The 26185-nt window shown below is 36.7% G+C and overlaps 1 protein-coding gene across 1 annotated transcript in view; it reads right to left on the reverse strand.

Annotated features, from left to right (window-relative positions):
* Nucleotides 1-2889: 2889 nt before the first annotated feature.
* The window catches only part of LOC106884490 (uncharacterized), a 75011-nt gene continuing 51715 nt past the window's right edge, over nucleotides 2890-26185 (reverse strand). Inside the window, exons 5-9 of the mRNA XM_089361231.1 lie at nucleotides 21629-22672; nucleotides 11004-11459; nucleotides 8661-8840; nucleotides 4845-4992; nucleotides 2890-4162 (exon numbers count right to left, since the gene is read on the reverse strand). Of these exons, the coding sequence (XP_089217357.1) occupies nucleotides 4032-4162; nucleotides 4845-4992; nucleotides 8661-8840; nucleotides 11004-11459; nucleotides 21629-22672 (1959 nt within the window). The 3' untranslated portion in view covers nucleotides 2890-4031. The remainder of the gene's footprint in view (nucleotides 4163-4844; nucleotides 4993-8660; nucleotides 8841-11003; nucleotides 11460-21628; nucleotides 22673-26185) is intronic.

The following is a 26185-nucleotide window of genomic DNA, read 5'->3' on the forward strand; positions in this document are numbered from 1 at the left end:
GACCACCGTCCATCTTAGACATTCGCCTCCGTTGCTGCTATACTCTGTGGTTCTAACAGCACCGATGCCAGTCTAAACAACTCTTGATGCTTCCTTCAGACAATAAAGAACAAAACACAAACACAAAACAATTACATATTTTTGTTTTTGTATTTTTTCTTTTTCTGTTACTCCCCCCCACCTCCCACCAAATGCTTCCAAACTGAATGTTTTTAAAAACATTTCAAAGAAATTTTCCTATCATTTTTTTTCTTTTATTTCTCTTTTTATTCTATTCATCTTGACCTGCATTTATTGTCAAAGTTTTCGTTCCACTTCAGACTTTAGGCAATCCACAATTACAGTTGGTACCTATTGGAAACAAATTGTTTTTGATTTTTTTAAAGAATTTTGATCTCTTCAGTAAATGAAATATCAACAAAAAAAACAAAAAAAATGAAAAAAAAATGCCGTGCAATATTTTATTTAATTGCATCATTTTATGTTTTGAGTTCAAATCATGCCAAGGTTGCCTTTGTCTCTTTTATACTTACAGAGCTTTGATAGAATAAGTAAATACCAGATAAGTTCTGACAGATGATGATCTGATTGCCCCAGTCCTTCCACCAAATGTTTACCAATATCATCATCATCATCATCATTATGAAACATTCATTGTGGAGATAGTTTGAAGGCAAGTTGGAAGTCCTATGGTGATGGGAACAGGCAAATGGTGTTGCTGGAAGTTTCTAGCTGGAGTCTCACACATAGGTAGCAGAAAGGGTGATTGCTATTTCTTCATAGAATCCAAAAGTGCCAGCAAAATTTGTGTCCCCTTTATGTGGCAATCAGTCCTATCTAGCTGTAACACTGCTTCTCCAATATCGGAGGCGGGGCAACAAAAGGAACCCTAAAAAAATGTTTCCTTCAGTAAGCTTGGCATTAACTGCAGATGTCTCGCCACCCAGTTTATGGCAGTTGAGATAAAGATAAGAAAAATAAAAAGAAACGTGCTAATCTTTGGTTGTTGAAATGTAGGAACTTTACAAGACAGCAAAGATGGTCTGGAATGGAAAGCAGCACTAATTGCAAAGGTAATCAGCTCATATAATATCGATATTGCTGTTCTAAGTGAAACCAAGCTTGCAGACACTGATGAATTAGAAGTTGGAAATGGTTTCACATTGTTTTGAGTGGAAAGCTGGCAGATGAACCAAGAATTCATGGTGTTGGCTTTGCAATTAAATTGATTCTACTTTGCAAGTTGCCACCCATCTTTCAAGCTGTTGATGAGTGTCTCATGACATTCCATATACCCAAAGGTAATTCCTCGTCTATGTACATTATCAGTACATATGCACCTACTTTACAGCATCTGAATAAAAACACAACTTCTTCTATTCCAAATTGCAGATAGTTGTCAGTAAAATTCCGTATTACGGCAGTCATATTGGTGGGTGATTTTAATGACAGGATAGAAAACAAACTCACAGCTTGGTCAAGAGTAATAGGAAAACATGGAACAGGAACGATGAATGAAAGCAGTTTATGGGTGCTGTCCTTTTGTCAACCGTTTGGTCTAATAGTCACAAACATGGTATTTCAGCAGGCAGATAAATATAAAAACACCTGGAAGCATCCCTGGTCTGGTAACTGGAAGAGCAAAGATTGCAGTGATTTCAGATTAACCAAAGCTCACCAAAACACCTGAGCATTACTTGGATTACAGAACGGTTTGCAGTAAGGTGTTTGTTAAACCATATACAAAGAGGCCACTGAGATCCACTATACCTCTGAGAATAAATGTCTTCTTTAAAAAAATCCAGAAACAACAAAAATCTCAAAGCTACACGATAATACATGATCAATTCATGACAATGTGAATAAAAAAGTATTACATTTGGATTACTTTGAGAAACAAATGGTAGTGGTACTGATGTTTTGGTGGTGGCCCACCAGACATCAGCTGTTCCAGTCAAACATGCACAGACCAATTAAATGAGAGAAGACTACAGCAGATCAGCCATGCTTGTGGAAGCTTGTTGTCTTATGCATTTCACAATATGGTGGGGAAGACCTAAGTGTAAACCTGCATAAGATACCAATCAGTTGCTGATAGTTGTACATACTGGAGGCAGTGAACTCATTAGTACTGTAAGTCAGTGAAACACTCTTCAAATTCACAGTGTTACTGCTGTTTGCTGAGGCAAACCAAATCACCTCAACCACAGTTAGATGAAGCTGGCTACTGAGAGGCTGTTGTGTCCCTAGCTTGTACATTTATCAGTTATGGGCACATAACTGTCACTACAATTGACCCAATGACTAGATATGAATTATAAAACCTATAGCTTTTTTGTCCACTACCTCATCAACTCAGTAAACTGCATTGTTTCCCTTTTCTAGAGTTTACTTCCACTCCCACCTCTACTCCACTGGAACCAGAACTTTTGTGCGAATCTTAAATCTTAACCCTTTCTGCCCCATTACTCTTACCACCACTCCCCCTGCATTCCTTCCTAATTAGGAAGTTTTTCTGTTCCCTTTCTGGAATAGACTGCATTTTTCCTTTTTATGGTTTGTCTTGCTCAAAGGAGGAGGAGGAGGAGGAGGAGCAGCAGCAGTGCCCGTAGCCCCTTTCAGGGCTTCTGGAAGGGGTTTGAAGGGGAGAGGAAGGAGACAAAGAAATTAGAACTTGTAGGTTGCTACAGTAGAGAGCAACACACTGAGATATCATATTGTCCTCAGACTAGAGACATGGTTCAAATTCTTGCTGCAGGCTACCCAGGGGTCAGGCAGCAGTGTTAAATCAGGTAATGGACTGACCGCTATCACCTTGAAACAACCAATTAGCTTCATACCATAAATCTGTATATTCAAGGTTGACCTAAAAATACAACCACAACAACATTGTTTAAATGAACAGGCGTCTTTATTAATATCACAATAATATATTTACATAAACATTTTATAGTCTAAACTTTTCTTTTGAATGTGACCAAAATGCTACAGCAAGAATGTCTGCAATCATTGTCTTCTATTCAGTTATTGGTTAGTTCCAAAAATGGCCTTTTATTTCTTTCTTCCATAAAATCTCTTTAAATTAACATCTATGTTTTCTTTCTACTACTACTATTATCATTATCATTATTATCATTATTATTATTATTATTATTATTTAGATGGTGAGCTAGCGGAATCATTAGCGCTTTGGACAAAATGCTTAGCGGCGTTTCTGTTGGTTTTTTTTTTCTTCTCTCCTCAGTTCAAATCCCACCAAGGGCAGTTTTGTCTTTCATTCTTTCAGAGTCAATAAAATACAGTACTAGGGTCGATGTAATCGACTTGCCCCCTCCCCTCAAAATTACTGGCCTTGTGCTAAAATCTAAAAGAATTATCATTATTATAGCTTATTACTTATTTCATTTTGAAACTGTGTATCTTGAAACAATTAAAGCTATGAAAAATAGCATACAAATATTAACTTAAAGACCCTTTGGATAGAAAAAGTCAAAGGCTGTTCATAGGACACAAGTCTACAGAATGTCATGTTTATAGGAGATATCGGTTCTTGTCCTATGAACAGTTTTCAACGTTTACTATCCAAAGCATTTTAAACCCAATGTTTATTATTTGTAGTTTTATTTGCTTTGAGATCCACTGTTCCAAAATAGAATTATTTCACATTCCCTCAAAGTAGTTATGCGTCGTTATGTTGTCATTTTTTAATGACTGATTCATTAGAATGAGAATAAGTGAAGTTTGCTGAAGGGATATCTAAATTAATATTAAATTCATTAGTGATGCTTGTGATACCCTAGAAAATAATATTTTTCTTTTCTTTTGAACAAGTTTATTAGCACTAACCAAGGTGTATTATGACAATCTGTGTGTAATATTAACATCTTTTGCCATGTTATAATTGGGTTAAAATAAAACTGAGACCCAGGAAATTGATTGTGGTCTGTGTCGATAAAAGTTATACAGTAAAGTTTGTGAATTTAGATAAGTGTGTGTGTGTGTGTCTTGAAGAGAGGAGGCTGTTGATGGTTTTAGTGGAGCGAAGAGTTCTGTTGTGAACATGTGACACAGCACTTCTGTTTATAGACAGGGTTGTTACATAAGCGAGCTCTCATCACAAGCTGGCAGTTTTTATGTCCATATTTGTCAACACAAGAGTGATCTGAAAGGACGAAAAAAGTCATAGTCAAAACAATATATTAATATTTATCATATTTCAATCCTTTTTCTAAGAGATAATAAATTGCAGTTAAATTTTGACTGGCAACACTTGTTGAACAAGTTCCACAGCATCTTTGATGAATTTATTGTAGCAATCATCTTTTTATGGAAATATAAAACACAGTGACTCTAGCTGTAAATACACTTCAATTAAATCATTGTTTCATTGAGATGATTTGCTATATTTTGTTGGCACACAAACTTTCCATATGTTTAACATAAGCATTGGCAAAGATTCTCCAATGTTAATTGCAATCATTTGTTTAATTACACAAGTGATTCTGTATGTTCATGATCCATGTGCAAATGTGATGCATGATCAATGCATGCCTTATTCACTTCGTAACACATCTATAAGTAGCAATGGTTTCCCATTCTTGTTCAGTGGCAGACAATACAGGCATACGAGTTTCAAGTGCAGACTCCTTGTATGATACTCTGACTGTTTCCCTGTTTTATACCTTGTGAAATATCAGTATATATGTATATATGGATGGATAGATGGATGGACGAATAATGACAAATCTTCATATGTGGTTCATTACAATACTGAACTAAACATGAAAAAGCAACAACATAGACCATAAATCAGATAACCAACCAATCTATAAATCAATACTTACCAATGTTGGTCGAGGGGACCCGGCAGCTGTGAATATTACATTTCTTGGTTTTGGGTGGCATTTCAGTGCAGTTGGTTGATGGTTTAAATTCTTTATTGAAACATTTTACTTGTCTGGTTTGCTGTCCTTCTCCGCAAGTTGAACTGCACTACAATTCAGAGATATAGACATATATATATATATATATAAAGAAGGAAATGCACTGACATCATATATTCACTATGAAACTCCATTCCGTTTTTATACCAGTTTCACTTTTAAAAGTTAATCATTGTTTTATACTTAGTGATGCTATGAATTCTTAACTTGTTGTTAATAGTAATTGGAGTGATAATAAATAAAACATTTTGTGTCTTATAATGATAATTATAAAGATAATAATAAATGCCCTGATGCAATACCAGACATCAGCTCTCATGGCTTCTGTTCTTAATTGATTGGAAGTGTTATCATGTACATGTTTTGTCTTGGTGTAAAAAGATGGGCTACAACAAATATTCTGCTCAATACCACAGCTTTACTAGTCAGTTGTTTGACCGTAACCAGTTGATCATGTCCCTTAATGGCTGGCGATATGTGCATCTCTGATCATGAGCAGAAGTAGTGGGGGAGCATCATAGCCATGTGTTGAGAGGAATTTATTGGAGTTTCAATAATTCACCTCTCAACACATAGGTGTTTTATTTAACATCCTTAAACAACCCTTATTCAGGGACTTTTTGAGCGGGATGGGCTACTCAACCTGAAAAAAATTCTCACTGGGCCCACCTGCAAAGTCATGTGCTGTTTATCTTGATATGAGATCACCACGTCACGCACATATGCCTAGTGTACCCTTATCACACGGGTAGTCATGATGGGTGTACTGGGCTTTGTATAATTGTACCACAGTCACTTTGATGGCATGCACTGTTCTCCCTCACTCAATAATAATAATAATAAATCAATTGCTAACATATTAATTATTTATATTAATTATACATAATTAAGTGGTCAATATTTTCCAGTGAATAGAATGCTTCATTGATCCACTGTTCAGATGTTCCATCTGTACACTGCTATAAAGAAGAAAAAAAAATTGAATTGGTGATTACATGCATAGGAATGTATATGTTTCTCTAAAAGATATTTGTAAGCAGGAAATCTAATTTGCTCTTGGTGTAGTGTCATTCATTTTCTTGAAATCTGTCAATTGTGTCTTGTATAATTCTCTTCACATCTTGAATATATTATTTACTAAATCAGATTTTCAGATGCCCACGTTTAATTATTGTTTACCTTAAAATATTGTCTTTGTTTAAAATGGAATTCTGATCTTTTGGACAATATAAAGTATATTCCGCAGTTTGATCCTCTATGTTTTTTAACTATTGACTTTGTTGTCATTGTATACAAGTGTTAACATTTTCTTTAATGATTTTGGTCATCTTTTATATTTTAGTCTAGTGTGTGTGTTTGTAAATCCCAATTCATCCTGGTGTCATTTTCCAGCATTGGTACATTTGAAAAATAACATTACATGCTTTATTGTTTCTGTAATTGCAAAGAGCAATATAGAGCAACATTTTCAATTCAAATATTTTATTTTGTTTCACCTGTCTTAGAATCTGGGCGTCAGTTGTCTTGGCTCATTGTACCCCATCATCTATTATGAACAGTGGATAATATGCACATCAACAAATATCTTTCCATGAGTGTATCTTTTAAATTCTTGAAGTCGTATATCCATATTATTTATATTGGGCATGGATGTGTGTGTGTGTGTGTGTGTGTGGCGGGGGACAATAAGTCTTCTCAAATATTAAGAATCTTTCTTAGGATTGTAGCAGAATACAGGATTGTATTTTCCTTCTGGTTGACATTGTGAGTCACAGTATCCAATATGTTTTAGTCTTGGAGGCAGAAGTTTGGGTGTTGTGCCAAATGCAATGGCTACCACAGGAATAATTGTCATCATCGTCTTCCACAGACTCAGCTAGTTACCTTTTAAGTTCTTCAGGTTCGACTTTATCTTTCATCCTTTCAGAGTTGATAAAATAAATTACCAGTTGAACACCATCACCTAGACGTTTCGATTTCGTTTTGGAAGTGAATGAGCCAGTGGCATTGATAAGCTGCAATACAGCGAAATACGTATCTGCTGCTCTCGTGTTCAGTTCTGGGGCGATGTCGTTTCACCGAGCTCTGAAGTATAGTGCGCATTTGAACATTATACGTCTTTAATGAGATTTTTCCCAGACGAAAAACTGCAGCTTTTTGGCATTTGAAGAACTCACGTGAGTCAACTATGTGATATTGGTAATGTTTATAGTATAGAGCTGTTTCTATTACGGGATCTGAATTTATGATACAAAAGTGATTAGACATGTTCCTCCTGACCCATGCAAAAGTAAATCAGAAGAATCCATTTCAAAGAAGCTTGCCAAACTCTCCTGGCCTGTGTCTCTTCAACACAGGGGGGGGGGCGTTTCGATGCGCATGACTACTTCCATGACATGAAAGACTTTTAAAACGATGGGCCAAAGGGAAGAAAGAAAAAGAGAAAATAAACACGGGCGTTTCTCACTGTCCTATTTTCCATAAACACACACACACACACATATTTACACATACTTACACACATATATGTATATATATATATATATACATACATACATACACACACACACATATATATATATATATATGTATATATAGACACATACACACAACACATATACGTGTATGTGTGTATTCGAGTAGTATATCCTTAATTTATGGTCATAACCGGCCAGAAAGTTGCTATTGGTTTCGCGTCTGCTATTGCTCTCACCGATATAGACGGCTCATCAATCATGCTGACCGGAAGTACATAACCTCTTTAGGCAATACAGACAACATACTGACTGGAAGCACACAGCCTTTTCACTGTAAAAAGGCAATGTGTTTCTGGCCAGAATGTCTGATGAGTTATCTATATTGCTGAGTGCAAATAGTAGATGCGAAGCCAATGATAACTTTCTGACCAGTTATTGCCATAATTAAGGATATACGACTTGAATACGTAAATATATGTATAACTATTCTAAATTTCCTTTAGAATGTGCCTTTTTTTCATGTATGGGAAACTGTCAGATGTGTGTGTGTTCACCTTTCATTACTACATACATACCCATACAGAATGTGTATGTAAGTCACAGAAAAGCTATGTCTATTAAGAACATGCTTGTACAAAAAAAAGGAGACAACCTATTTGAAAGAGAAAAAAAATAACTATGTACTACTGAAAAGTATGATAAACTTCAACTGCAAACCACTTAAGCAGTAAGATTGAGATAACAAAGAAATGTCTGAAGGAAAATAAAATTTATTTATTCAACTGACACAGGCAAATGGCACCTGATTACGCAAAAGAATGGAGATAAGGAGAAAAAAACAGAAGTTCACAGAATATTCTTGGTTCTGAACACACAGTTAATCACGAAACCTACGCACTGAACAAAAATCGTCAATATTGGATAATTCGACGGTTGTCGTTCTGGCATAAGACTGTGAAGTAACCGAGTGTGACCAACTGTAATTATTTATAATAATAGATATTTGCTCTACTTAGAAATTCAGTACTTTTAGTTTGTTCATAATAAAAGATTATAGCTTGAGGAAGAGTGAAACAAAGTGCGAGTTTGTGTGTGTATGCGTACATGTGTGTGTATGTGTGTTTGCACGCGTATGTACCTGTGCATGTGTGTGTGTGCGTGTGAGAGAGAGAGAGAAAAAGACAAAAGATTAAGAGAAAGAACCAGAGATGGGGGAAGAGATGGAAGATTGTATATTTACCTCGCCCCATTCCGTGAGAAACCAGTCTGTATCACATGAAGAGACAACACAGTTTTCTTGAGTAACAGGTTTCTCGTCTTGGCAATTCTCCTCGGAAACAACATGTAGCGAATTGAGGCCGAACTTCTTGAGACAAGCGACCTCTCGGGTCCGTTGTCCCTTACCACAATCAGCTGAACACTAGAACCAAAAGACATTGAAATATTCCGTTACCAACATAAATTCATTTAAGCAATAGTAAGTGAAAACTCGCTGCTGGTCGAACACGAGAAATCTTCAGAGGAAGAAATTTGGCCCGTTCCGGACCCATCTAATTAGTGACTCCTAGATGTCCTTATGTTGTTATTTAAATACCACTTTTAACGGGGATTGCATTCGGAATCCCTGGGTGCTCTTATCGCTGAGCCAACTGCTGCAAACTGGCTTTCCTTCGTTCTGTGTTTAGTGGTCTGCTGTATTCGTCTCAGTTACAACTGGCATTCCTTTTCGCACATAATCACATTTAGAGACATACTAAGTAACGTTGAATGCACTATAGGCGTGTACAAGCATATCTAACATATCGTATGCACTCGGACATGGAAAGGCATACGTTGCAGACATTGCCTCGAGAGAAACAGTTCTCCATATTGACCATATACAGTAATCCCTGGCCATATCGTGGTTCACCCATCGCACACTCAGTACATCGCGGATTTTTCTGGCTAATGTATGTAAACTTATATCATGAACTCCTGCAGGTTTCTGCGGCCAATAGGTATTTATATTTTTTAGATTTTAATTATTTCTGTGGGAAGTTTTGGAACGTAATACCCACGACAGTCGAGGGACCACCGTTTGTGAAAAATACATCATTGCGCTATGAATGGTGTTATCAAACAGTAGGACACATGCATTTCTGCAACGTTGCGCATCATCAGCTACAAGTACCTAGTCATACTCCATAGCCATTAGAAACAGGTTGTTCTTATATTAATTTCAGCTTCTCAAAACTTTGCGCACACCAATAAATTCATCATTTGCTGATTTAATATAAAAACAACCTGTTTTTGGTGTCTACGAAGGACGACTTGGTATCATTTGCTTTTCATATATATAGTCTGTTAGGAGAATATTTTTCTCCAGAAATAATTTCTGCAGCGTATGTCTTTCCATGCCCAGTTGTACACGAACATGTTGAATATTATTGTGAACACTTATAAATTTGTTTGTTCTCCACTAGGTCAAACAAGCTGCCTGATTTAACGCCACAAGGTTTATTGTGTTGTAAGTGCTAGAACTGCCAGACCCTCGCTTTTTTATCCGCCTACATAGTTTTCACTTATTCTTAAGTCGGCTCTGATCAAACAGTTCTATGATCTACTTATCTCTGCCATGACCACCCTGTCCTTTTAGGGGCATTTTCTATGGCCTCATTATCTAATTTATCCTTCCAGTATTTAAATGGTGGGATACAATTTGAAGGGTGTTTGGTTTCTATTTCTAGCAGGTTGATCGACCATGTAAAGGGCCCCCCCACTTCCTATATTTTCTCCTACAGATAGATGTTCATGTCTATCTTTAGATCACTAATCTAGGGGTGTGACTTGTAGAGGTCATGGACTTGAGAACTTTCTCCTTTCTTAAATCAGAAAACCTGTCGTCTGCGACAAGTAATGGCTGCGTGGTTGACCCTGAAAAATAAGATCTATGTTAAAAGACGTTCCAACTGCAACCACCCCTTGTTCTCTTGCGTCATGGAGTTCATTATTCAACGCACCCTTTTTCTTTTAAGACAGCAGTGTGATTTGAGGGGTGTCTGTTAACTGTTTTTAGTCAGTTTTATACGTAAAGACTCGGCAAGTGTTTTTATTTTTTAAGAGCACCAAAGATAAATATATGCAAAAATGGGAAAAGATTTTAGAGAATTGTCTATCTGAAGAGCACAAACTAACAAGAAACCCCTCGAGGCCACACGAGTCTTGGCTTACTAAAATAGCAGCCATTGGAATGCTTTTGATCATAGAACTACTCGATTAAGGCTGACCTGGGGCTAAACTACAACAACAACTATAACCTCCACGTAGTGTTCAAATTGTTAGAAACAGCAGCCAAATCACCTTGAAATTATACTTTAGTTGCTGTCTTGAGGAAGAAGAGAATACATTTCCAGCCATGATAACTCTGTTACGACCATATAGTCCTCTATGTCTTCTGTTACTCTTTTAAGGCATTTGGTGTGGTTTTGTCTGTTATTTCTAGCAAGCCGAACGACCGTCTATAGGTTACTCCTTTGTTAGGTAATGGTTTATTATTAAGACATTAACTCTGTCAGACTGAAATTAAAAGCAACGAACTGCTTACCTCACTCCATGCTCCAGTGAACCATATACCTCCGCAAGGATGACTGCTGCTGCATGGAGTTTTGAACTCGGGTTTTTTCAAACGATCACAGCGTGAAGATGACAGTAAATTGCCGTCATTTGAAACACAAATGACCTGCCTTGTGGTAAATCCTGAACCGCAGTTGCTAGAACACTTATTGGACCACTTCGAAACGTACCATTTCGGTGGACAATGCTGTGCCTGACATAATTCAGTTCTATGAGGTTTGGGTTTGGGACAGAAACGTCCTGGTATTGACGTTCCTAAATGTGGGCTAACACACTTGACTAATCTCTTTCTTCTGCTTCCTTGACCGCATTCTGGTTTACATCTACCCCACGCCTTCACCAGCCATTTTCCACACGGGTTATTTTGGCACTGCCGTACAGCCGCTGGTCTCGGTGTCTTACTGCATCTTTCTGCGGACACTTTCAGCTGAAACAAAAAAAACAAAAACAGACGATTAACAACACCACCAAACAATAACAACAACAACAACAAAACGATGTTGTATTACGTGGTACATTGTGAAGGCGTGTAAACACGTCCAATTGTTGATGGGGCAATTGGTTAGTGCTTATGGATGTATGTGTACATTTATACTCTTATACACTGTACGTTAATGGAAATTAAACAAAAGGGAAAACATAACGAACTCTTAAACAAACCGGATAAAATGTATTGTGGAATATTTACCGCAACTCACCTCGGTGGACATCTAGACGTTTCGGAGACTAATTAATTTGTCATCCGCAATTGAAGAGATGACTTTAATCGTTTATTATAAATCAAAAGGAGAAAATAACACACATACATACACTCATGTGCGCCCGCATGTACTTACATACGGACATAAACATATACATTATATGTATAAAGTTTTATATATCTTACATGTATATATATATATTCTTTTATTCTTTTACTTGTTTCAGTCATTTGACTGCGGCCATGCTAGAGCATCGCCTTTAGCCCCCTTGGACTTATTCTTTGTAAGCCTAGTGCTTATTCTATCGGTCACTTTTACCGAACTGCTAGTTTACGGGGACGTAAACACACCAACAACGGTTGTCAAGCGATGGTGGGGGGGATAAACACATACACACAAGTATATACATACATACATACATACATACATAATACATACATACATACAAGGGAAAGGTAAATCCTGATACAGCTTGGCCCCAATGAGGTCGCAACTTGTTTCTACAGCTGAGTGAACTGGAGCAACGTGAAATAAAGTGTCTTGCTCAAGAACACAACACACAGTTCGGCCCGGGAATCAAACTCACTACCGCATGGTTGAGAACCCGATGCTCTAACTACTGAATCATCCATATATATGCATTTACGTATGTATGTATGAATGTATGCGTGTGTGGGTGCGTATGCGTGCGTGCATGTGTGTATGTTTTAATATTTCACTCTTAAACATTGCGAGACTCTTTTTCTTATTATACATATATATATATATATATATATATATATATATATATATATATATAGGTGTGTGTGTTTGTGTGTCTGTGTCTGTCCCCCCACTATCACTTGACAACCGATGCCAGTGTGTTTACGTCTCGGTTAAATAGCGGTTCGGTAAAAGAGACCGATGAAATAAGTACTAGGCTTACAAAGAATAAGTTCTGGAGTCGATTTGTTTGACTGAAGGCGGTGCTCCAGCATGGCCGCAGTCAAATGATTGAAACAAATAAAAGAATATATATATATATATATATATATATATGTATATATAAGGTCAAAAAAACACAACATACGGAAATCGTCAAAACAGTAATCCGGAGAAGGACGATAGCACAACAACGGCAAACAGGACAAAATAAGACATACGTATCATTGGCAGCCAATTGCTTCTTCAGTCGTAGTCTGGAATGTCCACGTAGTTTCGCCCAGAGTACATACATGTATAATGAATGTGTGCATGTATATATTCATGAGTAAATGTACACCCACGCAATTGCAGAGTAGATTGCTGAACGCTTAATTATAGTCCCCATGACGGTTTATAAAATATCCATACAGAACGTTACATACGTTTGAGTATATGTATGTATGTATGTATGTATGTATGTATGTATGTTATTCACTCTTCTGCGTGCACAATAGTTTGTGGAACTTTTAACTTGGCTCCATATGTTGGTTTTCCTTTGTCAAGATTGCAACAAGAGACCATGTGTCAGGGAGGACATTAAGTTGTTACATTGAAGATAAATGTAGGATTTTCAAGGATATCATAGAAACAGGCATACACATATGAATACGCGCCTTTATATATATGTATATATGTGTACACATACGCACATATGTATGTATATATGTATGACATACATAGGTGTATCTTTATATATATGTACAGACACACACACACATACAAATATACATATATACATGTATACATACATGCATATGTATATATATATATATATATATATATATATATATAATATATATTATATATATACACACACACATACATATGCGGGTGCACACACACACGCACATGTGTGTATGTATATGTATATATGTATATATATGTATATATACATGCATATGTATATGTATATATACGTATATATGAATATATGTATATGTATATATACGTATATATGAATATATATATATGTATATATATATATGTAAATATATATATGTATATATATATGTATACATATACATATGTATATGTACATATATATATATATATATGTATATATATATATGTATATATATATATGTATATATATATATGTACATATGTATATATCTATATGTATATATGTGTATGTATATATATGTTTATATATGTATTTATGTATATATACACACATATATATATGCATATATATACATACATACATACATACATACATACATATATATGTATATATATATATGTATATATATATATGTATATATACATATATATGTATATATATATATGTATATATATATATGTATATGTATATATGTATATATATATATATGTATATATATATATATATATATATATATACGTACATACGTACAATCATGTTTTCTAGCGTGTGCTGTACGTTTGTATGCATGCACACATAAATGCATATATGTATATATATATATGTGTGTGTGTATACATAGGTGTGCCTGTGAGTGCGTCTATGTATGTATTCTTAAATTCATGAATGAACTCGTATATAGACGCACACGCACACGCACTCGCACACAGACGCACACGCACATCTTGATATGCGCATATTTACATGTATATTGCGTAAACAAATTTACATTCGTATATGGATGTATATGCACATATTTCAGATGAGCAAGCACATACACACCATACATACATACATACATCCATCCATACATACATACATACGTACGTACGTACATGCATATCAAAAAGGTTATTAGGAAATCACAGCGTTCAAGTTTGTACAAAGAGGCGAGCGAGGTTTTATCTAGATGCAGGGAGTCAGATAAAACATATTGGAGACAGCTGTGGAAATTTAAACTCTCGTACCTCCTCATACTGCCTATCTCTCTCTCCTCTCTCTCTCTCTCAGTATATATATATATATATATATATACCCCAGGCCTTACAACACTTACTTTCTACTGGAATATGTAATACATATTTATTCGGGCCTATAAACTACTAGATACTATATCTCTATGTACATATACGCCTGAATTATATGTCAACCTACATATATGCAGTAAACACATGTATACATACACCCTCCAGCCAAAATACACACACACACAAAACAGGAAAAGGGGTTGAAAGAACCAAACAGAACTTACAGTAAGCTCTCCTCCGGGTGTATGGCTATCAAGCAGACAGAATTTCAGTATATGCATACATAGATATATGTACTTATATACATATATATATACGTACTACGTAGATGATAATGCGCGCATACATATAGGAGTTGGACACAATAATGGACGCAACACTTTTAATATAACTATCTGTCTTTTTTGTTGGCATTATGACAAATTCAATGTGTGTGTTCATATGCATTATGCTTGCTTTTATGATGCAACTCTCTGTTTTTCTATTTCTTTTTTCATTTTTCTTTTGCAGATATTCATCTATTATAATAAAAGCGAAATTTTGTCTGTTCGTCCGGGACTCTTGTATCTCAGTCTACATTTGCTCTACATAGAAACATACCTTTTTGGAATCAGAATGATCCTAGGATTGAATATCTTCCCTTCATTCGGTTCTTGAGCATCCAGCATTGGGATCTGATTTTAAACACTTAGGTTGCTATTTGTAGCAGGTGAAGCTTGGCTGATTCACGCCATCTTGGTTGGCGTTTGTTATATGACACCAGAGATCAAGGGGGAGATAAATGAAATTCGCTTCGTTAATTTTACGTCGGGATAAGAACTCTGAGAGAAATTGGCCAACAGTTGGGATTCAACTAGGGACTGAAACAATAGAATGGTTGCATTATAGAATTGATTGTCATCCGTCCTTAACCTCTGATCAAACACCACCGGGGCATACAGTCACCATAAACGTATTATAGTCATACTATTTAGCTCTCTTTAGTTTGGGGCCGCATTCCAAAAGTAAAGTAAAACCAGCACAGGAAAGCATTATTCTGGACGGAAGGGATCGCAGAATAGTGAGACGTGTTATATCAAAAACCATCCAATTACGGCAGTAAAAGTGAATTCCACGGGAAGGGTGTGATGTCTAGACTGTCAGAAGTGGTCAATGGCTCGCTCAATGGCTCAATGTCATTTGGGCAAGTGTCTTCTAGTATAGCCTAAGGCCGACCAAAGCCTTGCGAGTGGATTTGGTAGAGGGAAACTGAAAGAAGCCCGTCGTATGAGTGTGTGTGTTTGTGTTTGTCCACCAACTCCATTTGACAACCGGTGTCGGTTAGTCAACGTCTCCGTAACTTAGCGTTTGGCAAAAGAATCAATAGAACGAGTACCGCAGTCATTATGCTGCGGTGCCCCAGCATGGCCGCAGAATAATGAATGAAACAAATAAAAGATAATATATATATATATATATATATATATATATATATATATATATATATATATATATATATATATATATATATATATTCACACTAGGGACACACACGTACATTAGTAGAAACACCCATTTTTATAACCTATCCGGCTATTTTTTCCTGTTATTATTCAACAGCAGATTTTTCAACACGCTGTGCGACGACATAAGACCTCATCGGTGGGTCACAGAAGCTACAACCCAGGATGGGTTGTGCTCATTTCAAATCAAACAGGCTACATCCTGCGTAAACACTCGCATGACAACAACAACAACAGCAGTAGCAGCAACGACAAAACACTTGCCGAATTACAGGTTTACAGTGGCGCCATCACAACAGTGATGACGAAAATCGTCATCTTATGATTCAGTCCAAAGAAATATTCTTCTGTCCTGGCTGCTACTGTCATCGTCTTCTGTTGTAATTGCATTCACGTCTATTAAATATTGCCTTCAAATTTTGGCTCAAGGCCTCTTTTCTTTTACTTCCTCTACCCTCTTCTTTCACCCATTTGCTCTGGTTCTCTTCTATTCATTCTCTAGACCAGTGGTTCTCAACCACAGTCCATATGGCCCTTGGAGGTTCATATGGCCCTTAGGGGTCCATATAAGATTTTGTTTGTTTAAATTTATGTGCAACAAAACTAGTTATACTTCTACAATGCAAAAAAATATTTCAACAATTTTTTCATACAGTTCCTAATAATATTTAATTATAAAAAGTTATGAGCCCACTGCTCCACCCACCACCAGTAAAACAGGAATCAAAGGGGCCTATAGGAAAACAAAATGGTTGAGAATCACTGCTTTAGATCACAACATAGAATAGAGGAGACTACCTAGGTTTACAAGGAACCAGGGATCATTAGTAGGACTGTTACCATGATGAAATGCACCCACTGCATTCTGTAAAGCGGTTGCGAAACAAACAGTGACAATGTATGGTGGAAAAGACTCTTTGGTCTAACAGAAGACATGAGAGCCCTTCTAGTGTCGGTGCCAAGATGAACTATATCCAGTAGATTTTGTAACATGGTTGGCATCAGAAAGTGGCATCCAGTTGTAGAAACCACGCAAAAATTAAAATTGGTTACCGACTCATCTAGGAGGGCAATAACCGCAGATGATCATGAACTGTGATAACCGTCCAGTCAACACCAGCATGGAAAGCAGGCGTAAAATTATGAAGATAACATACACAAACGCTAAGGACAAGCACACGGTCATCTATCTATCTATCTATCTATCTATCTATCTATCTATCTATCTATCTATCTATCTATATTCGTCATTAGCGATGGAAGCAGTTTTAGTTCAAATAGCATTTTGTATATCTTACTTAATATGAATATTCTATATAAACTCTCAAAACTGCCGTATTCGTCACGAGAAAGCTTCTCGTATGGACGTATAGTGTTAAAAAACGCATAAGTAATATCGTAACAAACAAAAAGCGTTAAGCAGCGGCGGTGGAATTGTTAAATCCAGATTTCCGCTCCTTTGAGCGTCACATGCAAAGACAAATTTACCTTCTACTGACATAGAAGAAAGTGATTAACAAATCACTGATGTCGTAAATAGCCGGCAGGCTGTGTATAAATTTGTTGCACAGACATACAATCATAAAAACATATAAACACACATACATGCACACACACACACACACACACTATGTATGTATGTGTGTGTGTGTGTGTGTAAGTGTTTAAACTATTTCTCAAGGGAAAATAAACCAAGAGAATTATTCAACCTCGTATAAAATGTTTAATAAGTGGAAACAAAATCAGTAATCCTTTACTAAGCTTTCAAAACTTGATATCACATTTTAATGACATCATATGTAAGGTTATCCGAAAGTTTTCATGCATAATGCTAGTCAATATCGCCTGACGATGATAGATCAGTCTACCAGACTTTCTTCACGAACAAATCACAAATTGCCCTTCTTAAGAAACCTCTCAGGCTTAATAATGTTATTATCTTATCATGTGTTTTGGGGATTTGTATTAATCGGACAAGTGTCTTCTACCGTAGTCTCGAGTCGACCAAGGTCTTTTCAGTGAAATTTGGTTGACGGAGGAAGCTTGGTCCTGTAGTTTGAGTGAATAAAAACTGCGCTCAAATAGCTCTCAAATAATACCTTAACGTCTTACAAAAGGTAGGACGTATTAAACGTTCATCTTTGTGCCATCAGGCAGACGAATGACCCCCTACTGACACCCTTAACTCTTTTACTGCAGGAATCACGTGTATCCATTCAGAATTCCATTACCCTTAGTGGTGGAAAACAGTTTTATTTACCAATTTCTCTTTTGCCGAGGAATGGCATGTTTGAAACTATTTCTTGTTGGAATATGTCAAGTTTGTTGAGGGAATGTGACTTGCAGAAAATACCATTTCTATTTTTTTTCTTTGGTAGATATTTTACTTAATTACAGGAATAACAATGAAATTTAATTTTGTAGTCGAACGGCTAACTAGCACTTTGTGTACCCCATGGAGTTTTCGTGGGAGAATATAAAAGTAGTTTCCTCTTGCCTTACTTCCGGTGTTTTTACAAATTGCCTTTCCTAAGAAGGCTCTCAGGCTTACTACTCACCAAATGCTGGCGGATTCGTCAGCATCCGTCTGAGCACTCACAGAATAAAGATGCAGAGCAAATACTGAAGTGCTCTTGCAATTCTGCCAAATCACTGCACTGGGGTAATATTTTAATTGATCGATCACGTAAAGCTGAAAAGTGAAGTTGCCTTCATACACACACACACACACGTTGTAAGAGAAGTGGGTAAGAGAAGTGGGTATGTGCACTGTATTACTTTTGCTGATAATCTTGAGATGATCGCTGGTATTTCCATTTAATATTACATGGACTTTTATAATCTTTTAATATGTAAAGTCCAACGTGTTGATTGATGTAATAATTCCTTCAGTTATCGAAACGATCGTAACGGGTTAATTAATATAATACCGTCACCTTATTCCTTTGATCGTTATATATATATATATATATATATATATATATATATATATATATATATATATATATATATGTATATGTATTACGCAGATGTACTTGCATAGCAAGTGACTTGATCTGAGATCGTGTGCTGAAACAAAAACAATTGCAGCGTAGAAGGTGTTTATAAGCCATTTAAAAACACCTTCCACGCTGCAATTGTTTAGATTCATTTCAATATTTAAATTTAATTTGTCAAAATATTTTCGTCGCTTTGAAACCGCGACCTGTTCACTGACAAAATTCAATGCTACATTCCGTGTTTATATATATAAATATATATATATGTATATATATATATATATATATATATATATATATATATATATATATATGTATGTATGTATGTATGTATGTATATACATATCTCTCTCTTACTCTTCCTCCCTGTCTCTCGTCGCTCACCTTTGTTCAACTTCCTCCCTTTTCCTCTCTCGACCACTCCGCGTTGATCACACGTGACCTGTGGTCACCTCTTCCTTTCTCCTTTCAGCAAGTTTAAAGGCAAGACGAACTACTATCTCTCTCCGCTCAAGTTCGTCACATCACAGCATTCGGTATCTCTTCTCGTTCGGCTTAACGGCCTTCAACGTTGTTTTCACTGTTTAATTTTTCCTGTCTTGGTTTTTGTTTGCTACTTTGGAATCCTCTGCTTAGTAGGTTAATCCACTTCGCGGGAAGAGCTATTCTAAGAGTGCATTCTGCCTCATCTTCGAAACGCCTTGTTTAGAATAGAGGCAGCTGATGAAGGAAAAGTTCCATAAGTGGCTCGTCTGTTTTCCTATGTATTCATGCTGTTTTTCCCCCCTTTCTTTCTAAATTAAACTTCTCTTTACTGAAACTGCAAGGAATTGCAGTAGCATTCTTCCTTTTCACGGAACTGCCACATTAAGTTGGCAACATACCATCGCTTTATCGTGCTGTTACTGTATAAATTTCTCTGAGAAAGTAATTTCTATCTACTGATATATTTAGTGACCAGAATGGTTGAATGGATAAGAACGTTTTTTCCACAATCACCGCGCTTCAGTTTCGATCCCACTTCATGGAATTTTGGACAAACGTCTTTTACCATAGCCTCAAGTCTACCTAAGCCTTGTGTGTGAAACAGGGTAGAGGGAAACAATATAGAAACCCGTCAAGGGATAGTACTTGCAATTTAAAAGTTCCAACCTTGTCACACACTAAGATGATTCTACTTGAGAATTACGCTAAGGGTACATATGGAATACTCAGCCACTTACACATTAATTCAATGAGCTGACAATTTAGTTGATCGAGCAATTGAAGAGTCATGTTGGAAATTGGTGGAGCTCCACCGATATCAATACGTAGAGAGAGAAATTATTAGGAAGAGCAAATAGTATTAGAAAATAATATTAGAAAAAGTAAAGATATTCATTTCGAATACTGGCGCAAGGTTGCACGTTGTTGGTATGTGAGAATTATTGGTTGAATCGCCTCCTTCGGTATATGACTGGTGCCTAATCTAATCTTGATACCGTATTTTCTGGCCTACATGTATATAATGTAAACCTGTAATATAAGCATTCAAACATCGTCGCTAAATTTCCAAATCCCGTTGCCTTTCAAGTGGAATTTTTGGTCCTCTAAAGTCGTTTTGGTGTATTAGTCAACCTGCCATTTTTGGCTGCAAATTTTGGTCTGGAAAATTCGACCTATATACCGGAAAATACGGTAGAAAAGATGAAAAGTAAAGATGAAAGGTAAACGCAACGAGATTTTAAATTAGAACTGAAAAGCATGCGGCTAAATATCACAACGTTTTTTGTTACTTTTGTTTCCGGTGCTCAGCCAGTTCTGCTATTTAGAGTAGGCCTCTGCCTCAGTTTGAACCAGGACTAGAATTTTTCTTTTTGTTCCTCCAATTGGGGAAATTTTCATAATCAGAAACCGGATCTTTTTAATTATGTGATGATGTCATGTAAGAAACTAACCAATGACAAGCGACAACGATGTATCAAATGATTGAATAAGGTCTGCGAAAATACCAACGAAATGAAAGCTGTTGATTGCTAAATCAATCAGGTTTTGATTAAGCTATACCGTGTCAATTCATTCATAATATATTTTGGAGAAGATTCTAACGTATCTGATTGTGTTTGCTTTCCCCACCGAAGAACGCCTCTTCTACCTAGGCAATGTGAGTTCATAATACACGTGATTCACCGAAAACTTACTTTACAAGAGGACAGTGAAAAGTCAGAAGATTAGTGACGTGAGAAGCGAAGCGTGACGGCAATCTCCAAATTTACGACTGTCAAAATACTGAACTGTAAAATTTATTGTCAGCATTAACACTTGTACAGCCACCACATTCACTGGAATATTATGAATAGAATTTTCCGACGTTACACTGTAGTATTTTCCTTTCGGTCGTCACGTCTTATATAAAGATTTTAACAAAAAAAAAACAAACGACTGCTTCTCATTCAGCTAACTTTTCAATTAATTCCATTCATCTTATTGTTAAACATTCAAACGGTGTGTAAATTGTATATGAGAAAGTGTTTTACTCACCGTTGTGGATGGTGATAGTATTTGTGTACATTCTATGGTTCGCATCTGGGTGCCAGGCCCACAGCTGGTGCTACACGAAGACCAGTTGCCAGTCTGCCATGATGGCTGGCAAGGCCCCGTGTTACATGTGACTTTTTGCTTCGTCGGCACAGTTGAATTGTTACAATTATCTGCTGTCACTGTAACTTGACTTTTGATTTTGACACAGACTATCCGGGTTTCTTGGATGCCACCCCCACATGTCCTCGAGCATTCAGTAAATCCAGCAATTTTCCATTCATAAAATTCTACTGTATTAGAATTTTCGTTTATCAAATGAGTTCTTTTTTCTGGAACAGTGCTATGCTGTAAATTAATTTTCTGACTATTTTCAACAAACCTTGGGTGCTGTTTCACACTCAAATCTCTGTTTCCCGGAAGAAAAGGTTTATTTTTATAGTCGTGTCTTGGCGGGATTCTCGGAAAATGCTGTTTGTTAATCCTGGGATTATAGATGTGTCGATTGTCTATTCGGTTCGGAATTATCCTGGGGTAATGTCTATAATTAATTCTATTGTAATCAACGGGATTTCTCGAAGGGATAATCACTGGATGACGTAATCCTCGGTTCCAATTGTTGTATAACTGTGTTTTAGTTCTGTTCTCCCCTGATGTTAGTCTTGTCTGGATGTTGGGAGGAACGATGGGAAGTACCCCTGGTAGATAATGTCTGTATGGTCGGGTATTATACGGAGAAGGGCGATGGTAAGGCAACCTTGGTCTCCTGTAGTAGGTCGCATGACTAATGTTATTATGTACAGGTAAATGATTTTTAGGAGGAGCGTAGCCCCGATGTTGATATTTGCCGACGTTTTTCCAAGCGTATTGTTGCGAGCCATACGGAGGGTAGCGTCTTCTCAGTTCACTGTTGTGTAGATACCGCTGTTGATTTTGTGGTGTGTCATATATACTAGGTTGCGTATGATTGTGATGGCTGGAAGACTTGTTCTGTTTCGGTTCGTAAAACTCAAACGTAATGCCAGGATTGTTGTTAACGTACACAATCTGCAAAGATAAGGTGACAAAGAACAACATGAAATAAATACTTCGACATATATTTCTGGCTTACAAGAAATTATAAAGACTTTACAAAAACGGAATATTTCTAACTTAGGCCTGAGGTAATGCTTTCTAATTTTTTATTGTTGGCGTAATTTTGTGCCATTAAAAACGAGATGACGCACCATAGATCTTTCATCTTTTTATTGTTTAGCTTTTACTTGTTTTAGTCATTAGACTGCAACCATGCTGGAGCACCGCCTTGAGGAAGTTTTAGTCGAAGGAATCGACCCCAGGTTTTATATTTAAGCATAGTACTTATTCTAACGGTTTCTTTGCTGAACCGCTAAATTACGGGGACGCAAACAAATCAACGCTGGTTGTCGAGCGGTGGTCGGGGACAAACAAAAAGACACGCGCGCGCGCACACACGCTCACACTCACATAAACTCAACGGAAGAAAGAAAACTCCAACTGACCCGTCCTTGTTCTTTTGACGGATGTTTTGTTGTCCCTTTTTTGTATTATCTAACTGTCTGGATGTTTTGCGTTCTTGTCCCATTTTTGGTATTCCTTGGTATATATATATATATATATATATATATATATATATATATATATATATATATATATATAAAAACAAATAGTAAATGAGTATATGCATATATACGTACAGGTATGTGCATACCGACATCCACCTGTATGTATAGGTGCATATCTGGGTACAGGACATTGCAAACAAACGTAGACGAGAACACACGAGCCACATAGAGAACATTCTCCTTCATCAGCCACCCACGTTTTAACACCGGCGTTTCGACGAGCTTGGGCAGGACGCATCGCTAAAACGGCTCGTCCCATGGATCGCAGATTAAATTTGTATACGCAAATTAAATCTAGCCATGGAGGAATGTAGTGGCGGACAAAAAACAAGACAGGAAACAAACAGAAAAGGCTTTACGGCCAGACGAGAAAAATTATGTGTGTATGAACGCGATGAGGCACGGACCAGAGAGGGACAAAGTGGTGCGTGCGTTGCTTGGCGAAAGCCGAGGAAGGAAAGGATTATTGACCGAAAGCATGTGACCATGCCGGTGTAAAGGGAAGAGAGAGAGAGTGGTAGAGGGAGAAACAGAGGGAGGAAGTAGAAGAATAGGTGAGCAACGAGAGGAAAAGAGAAAGAGAGGAAATACGAGGGGGAAAAAGAGATACGTAGTAGTAACAGAGGAATAACGAGAGGGGTAAAGCGAGATACGTAGTAGTACAGAGGAAGAACGAGGGTGGGGGGAGGAAAGAGAAAGAGATAGAGTAGCGTCGGAGGATATGAGTTTACGAAAACTACTTACATTTGGAAGACGCTGCGTTCAATCATGTAAAAACAAATAGTAAATGAGTATATGCATATATACGTACAGGTATGTGCATACCGACATCCACCTGTATGTATAGGTGCATATCTGGGTACAGGACATTGTAAACAAACGTAGACGAGAACACACGAGCCACATAGAGAACATTCTCCTTCATCAGCCACCCACGTTTTAACACCGGCGTTTCGACGAGCTTGGGCAGGACATACACACACACGCACATACATAGCTTCTGTGTACCAACTAGGACTTTAGTCGGCCCGAGGCCATAGTAGAAGATACTTGCCCAAAGTGCCACGCAGTAAGATTGAACCCAGAACTATGTAGTTGGAAAATAAACTTCTTACTACACAGCGATGTCATGCAAAGTCATATTTGTGAAATTTGGAATTCACTGGAGATGAGGTTACCAGGCACAATATATACACCAATATACACACGATATATTCACCGAAAATTATTCAGCATTTAGTAAGCTTGTGTCAAGTGTATAATTCACAAGGACAGTCTTTAACAAGAACAGCTCTGAAGTAAAAAAAAAATCAGTAGCACCAAATTTAGGTACAAGTTAAACAAACTACTGCTTAGGATGTGACAATCCGCAGAGCCCTTTAGGTAATTCGAAAATATATACGTTCTCAATTTTTGTGAAAACTTCTAATGTAATTTTCTTTTTATTAAGGGGGCTTCGAGCTTTTGAGATATTAGGGTTCCGCTAAATCTAAATCCATCACTGATTATCAGTCGTCGTTGTCGTCGCCGTAGACTGTCCTGCAGCAGATGACGCAGGAAATTTCCACAATTTCTTGCGGGACAACCACACGAGTCATTTGTTTAAAATGACCAAACATGTGTATTGTAGGCGATAATGCTTGAATAGGTGCGCAGTGTACTGTCGAAGTGACGTGAAATGAAATGTTTTGCTCGAGAACACAACATACCATCCGGTCTGGGACTGACTATCAGTAAATACTAATCAAATAGTAATCTATTATTTGTCACCAATTTATTTAAATCCTTAAAATATTTTTCTTAACTTTTTTCCTAAAACATTTCCTGTTTATTTTTTCCTTTTCCTCTGTCAACGCTTGTTAGTTCGCTGCAGAACCGTGGGATAAGTTAATGATGGGATCAAGAGATGATCTGATAACATGACCTATGCAAACTCCCCTGGCAGTTGAGATCTATCCATATGAAACGATGTTCAATGTGAATGTCTGGAGACCGTTGTTCGCAAAATGAGGTAGTGAGTGAGGAAGGGACACAAGAATTGGTTCGTAAGCTTACAAAAGAGTGTACTTACAAAAAAGTTACCCAGAAATCAAACCAAACGGTGACATAAAGCATACATAGGCTACCTTCTTGAAGCGGGTCGCATGAGACGGATAATCATCAGGCGAGATTCGCTACTAAAAAAATTCAAGGTAATCTTTCGTTAAGTGTATCATTTAGAAAGTTCGTGGGCCGTCTATGACTGGTATAAATCAAATCAAATTGTTGGTGCCTCTATCTAAGAATGCTGTCATCTTTAACTTTTGGATAACTATTTGATCAGTTACTTTTTTGATCTAGAAATATTCTGCAAAATCTGCAAGTTTTCTTTCATTCAGGATAAAACAAAAAAGAAAAATAGAAAAAGGAATAAAATTAAAATGAAGAATTCTCAATATCCATGTGAGTAAAATTTCCTTTCATGATTATCTGACATCTTTTTGAGGACTCCAAGAATTCTTTATACACATCTTATAGCAACTGGCTTCAATTTCGAAACATAAATAAATATATTCTATTGTAGACATATCACTCTATGAGTCATTATATATCTCCAGAAACAACATTGAAATCTTGTTAAAACATCTCTTTTTCTCTTCTCTCAATGCTTACTGTCTAACTTTAATCTTCAACGACTTCCTGTCAACTGATTGTCCAAAAACCGCTTCCTGCTAATTCTTGTCGACACCTTCTTTGAGTGAATAAAGCATCGCCCAATCACTTTCTTCAAATTGCAATATATTTCCAAATAATAATAATAATAATAATAATAATAATAATAATAATAATAATAATGGTTTCAAATTTTGGCGCAAGGCCAGTAATTTCGGGGGTGTGGGTAATAATGATAATAAAATAATAATAATAATAATAACAA

The sequence above is a fragment of the Octopus bimaculoides genome, chromosome 12, assembly GCF_046866305.1.
Source record: "Octopus bimaculoides isolate indiv1 chromosome 12, ASM4686630v1, whole genome shotgun sequence".
NCBI classification, from domain to species: domain Eukaryota; kingdom Metazoa; phylum Mollusca; class Cephalopoda; order Octopoda; family Octopodidae; genus Octopus; species Octopus bimaculoides.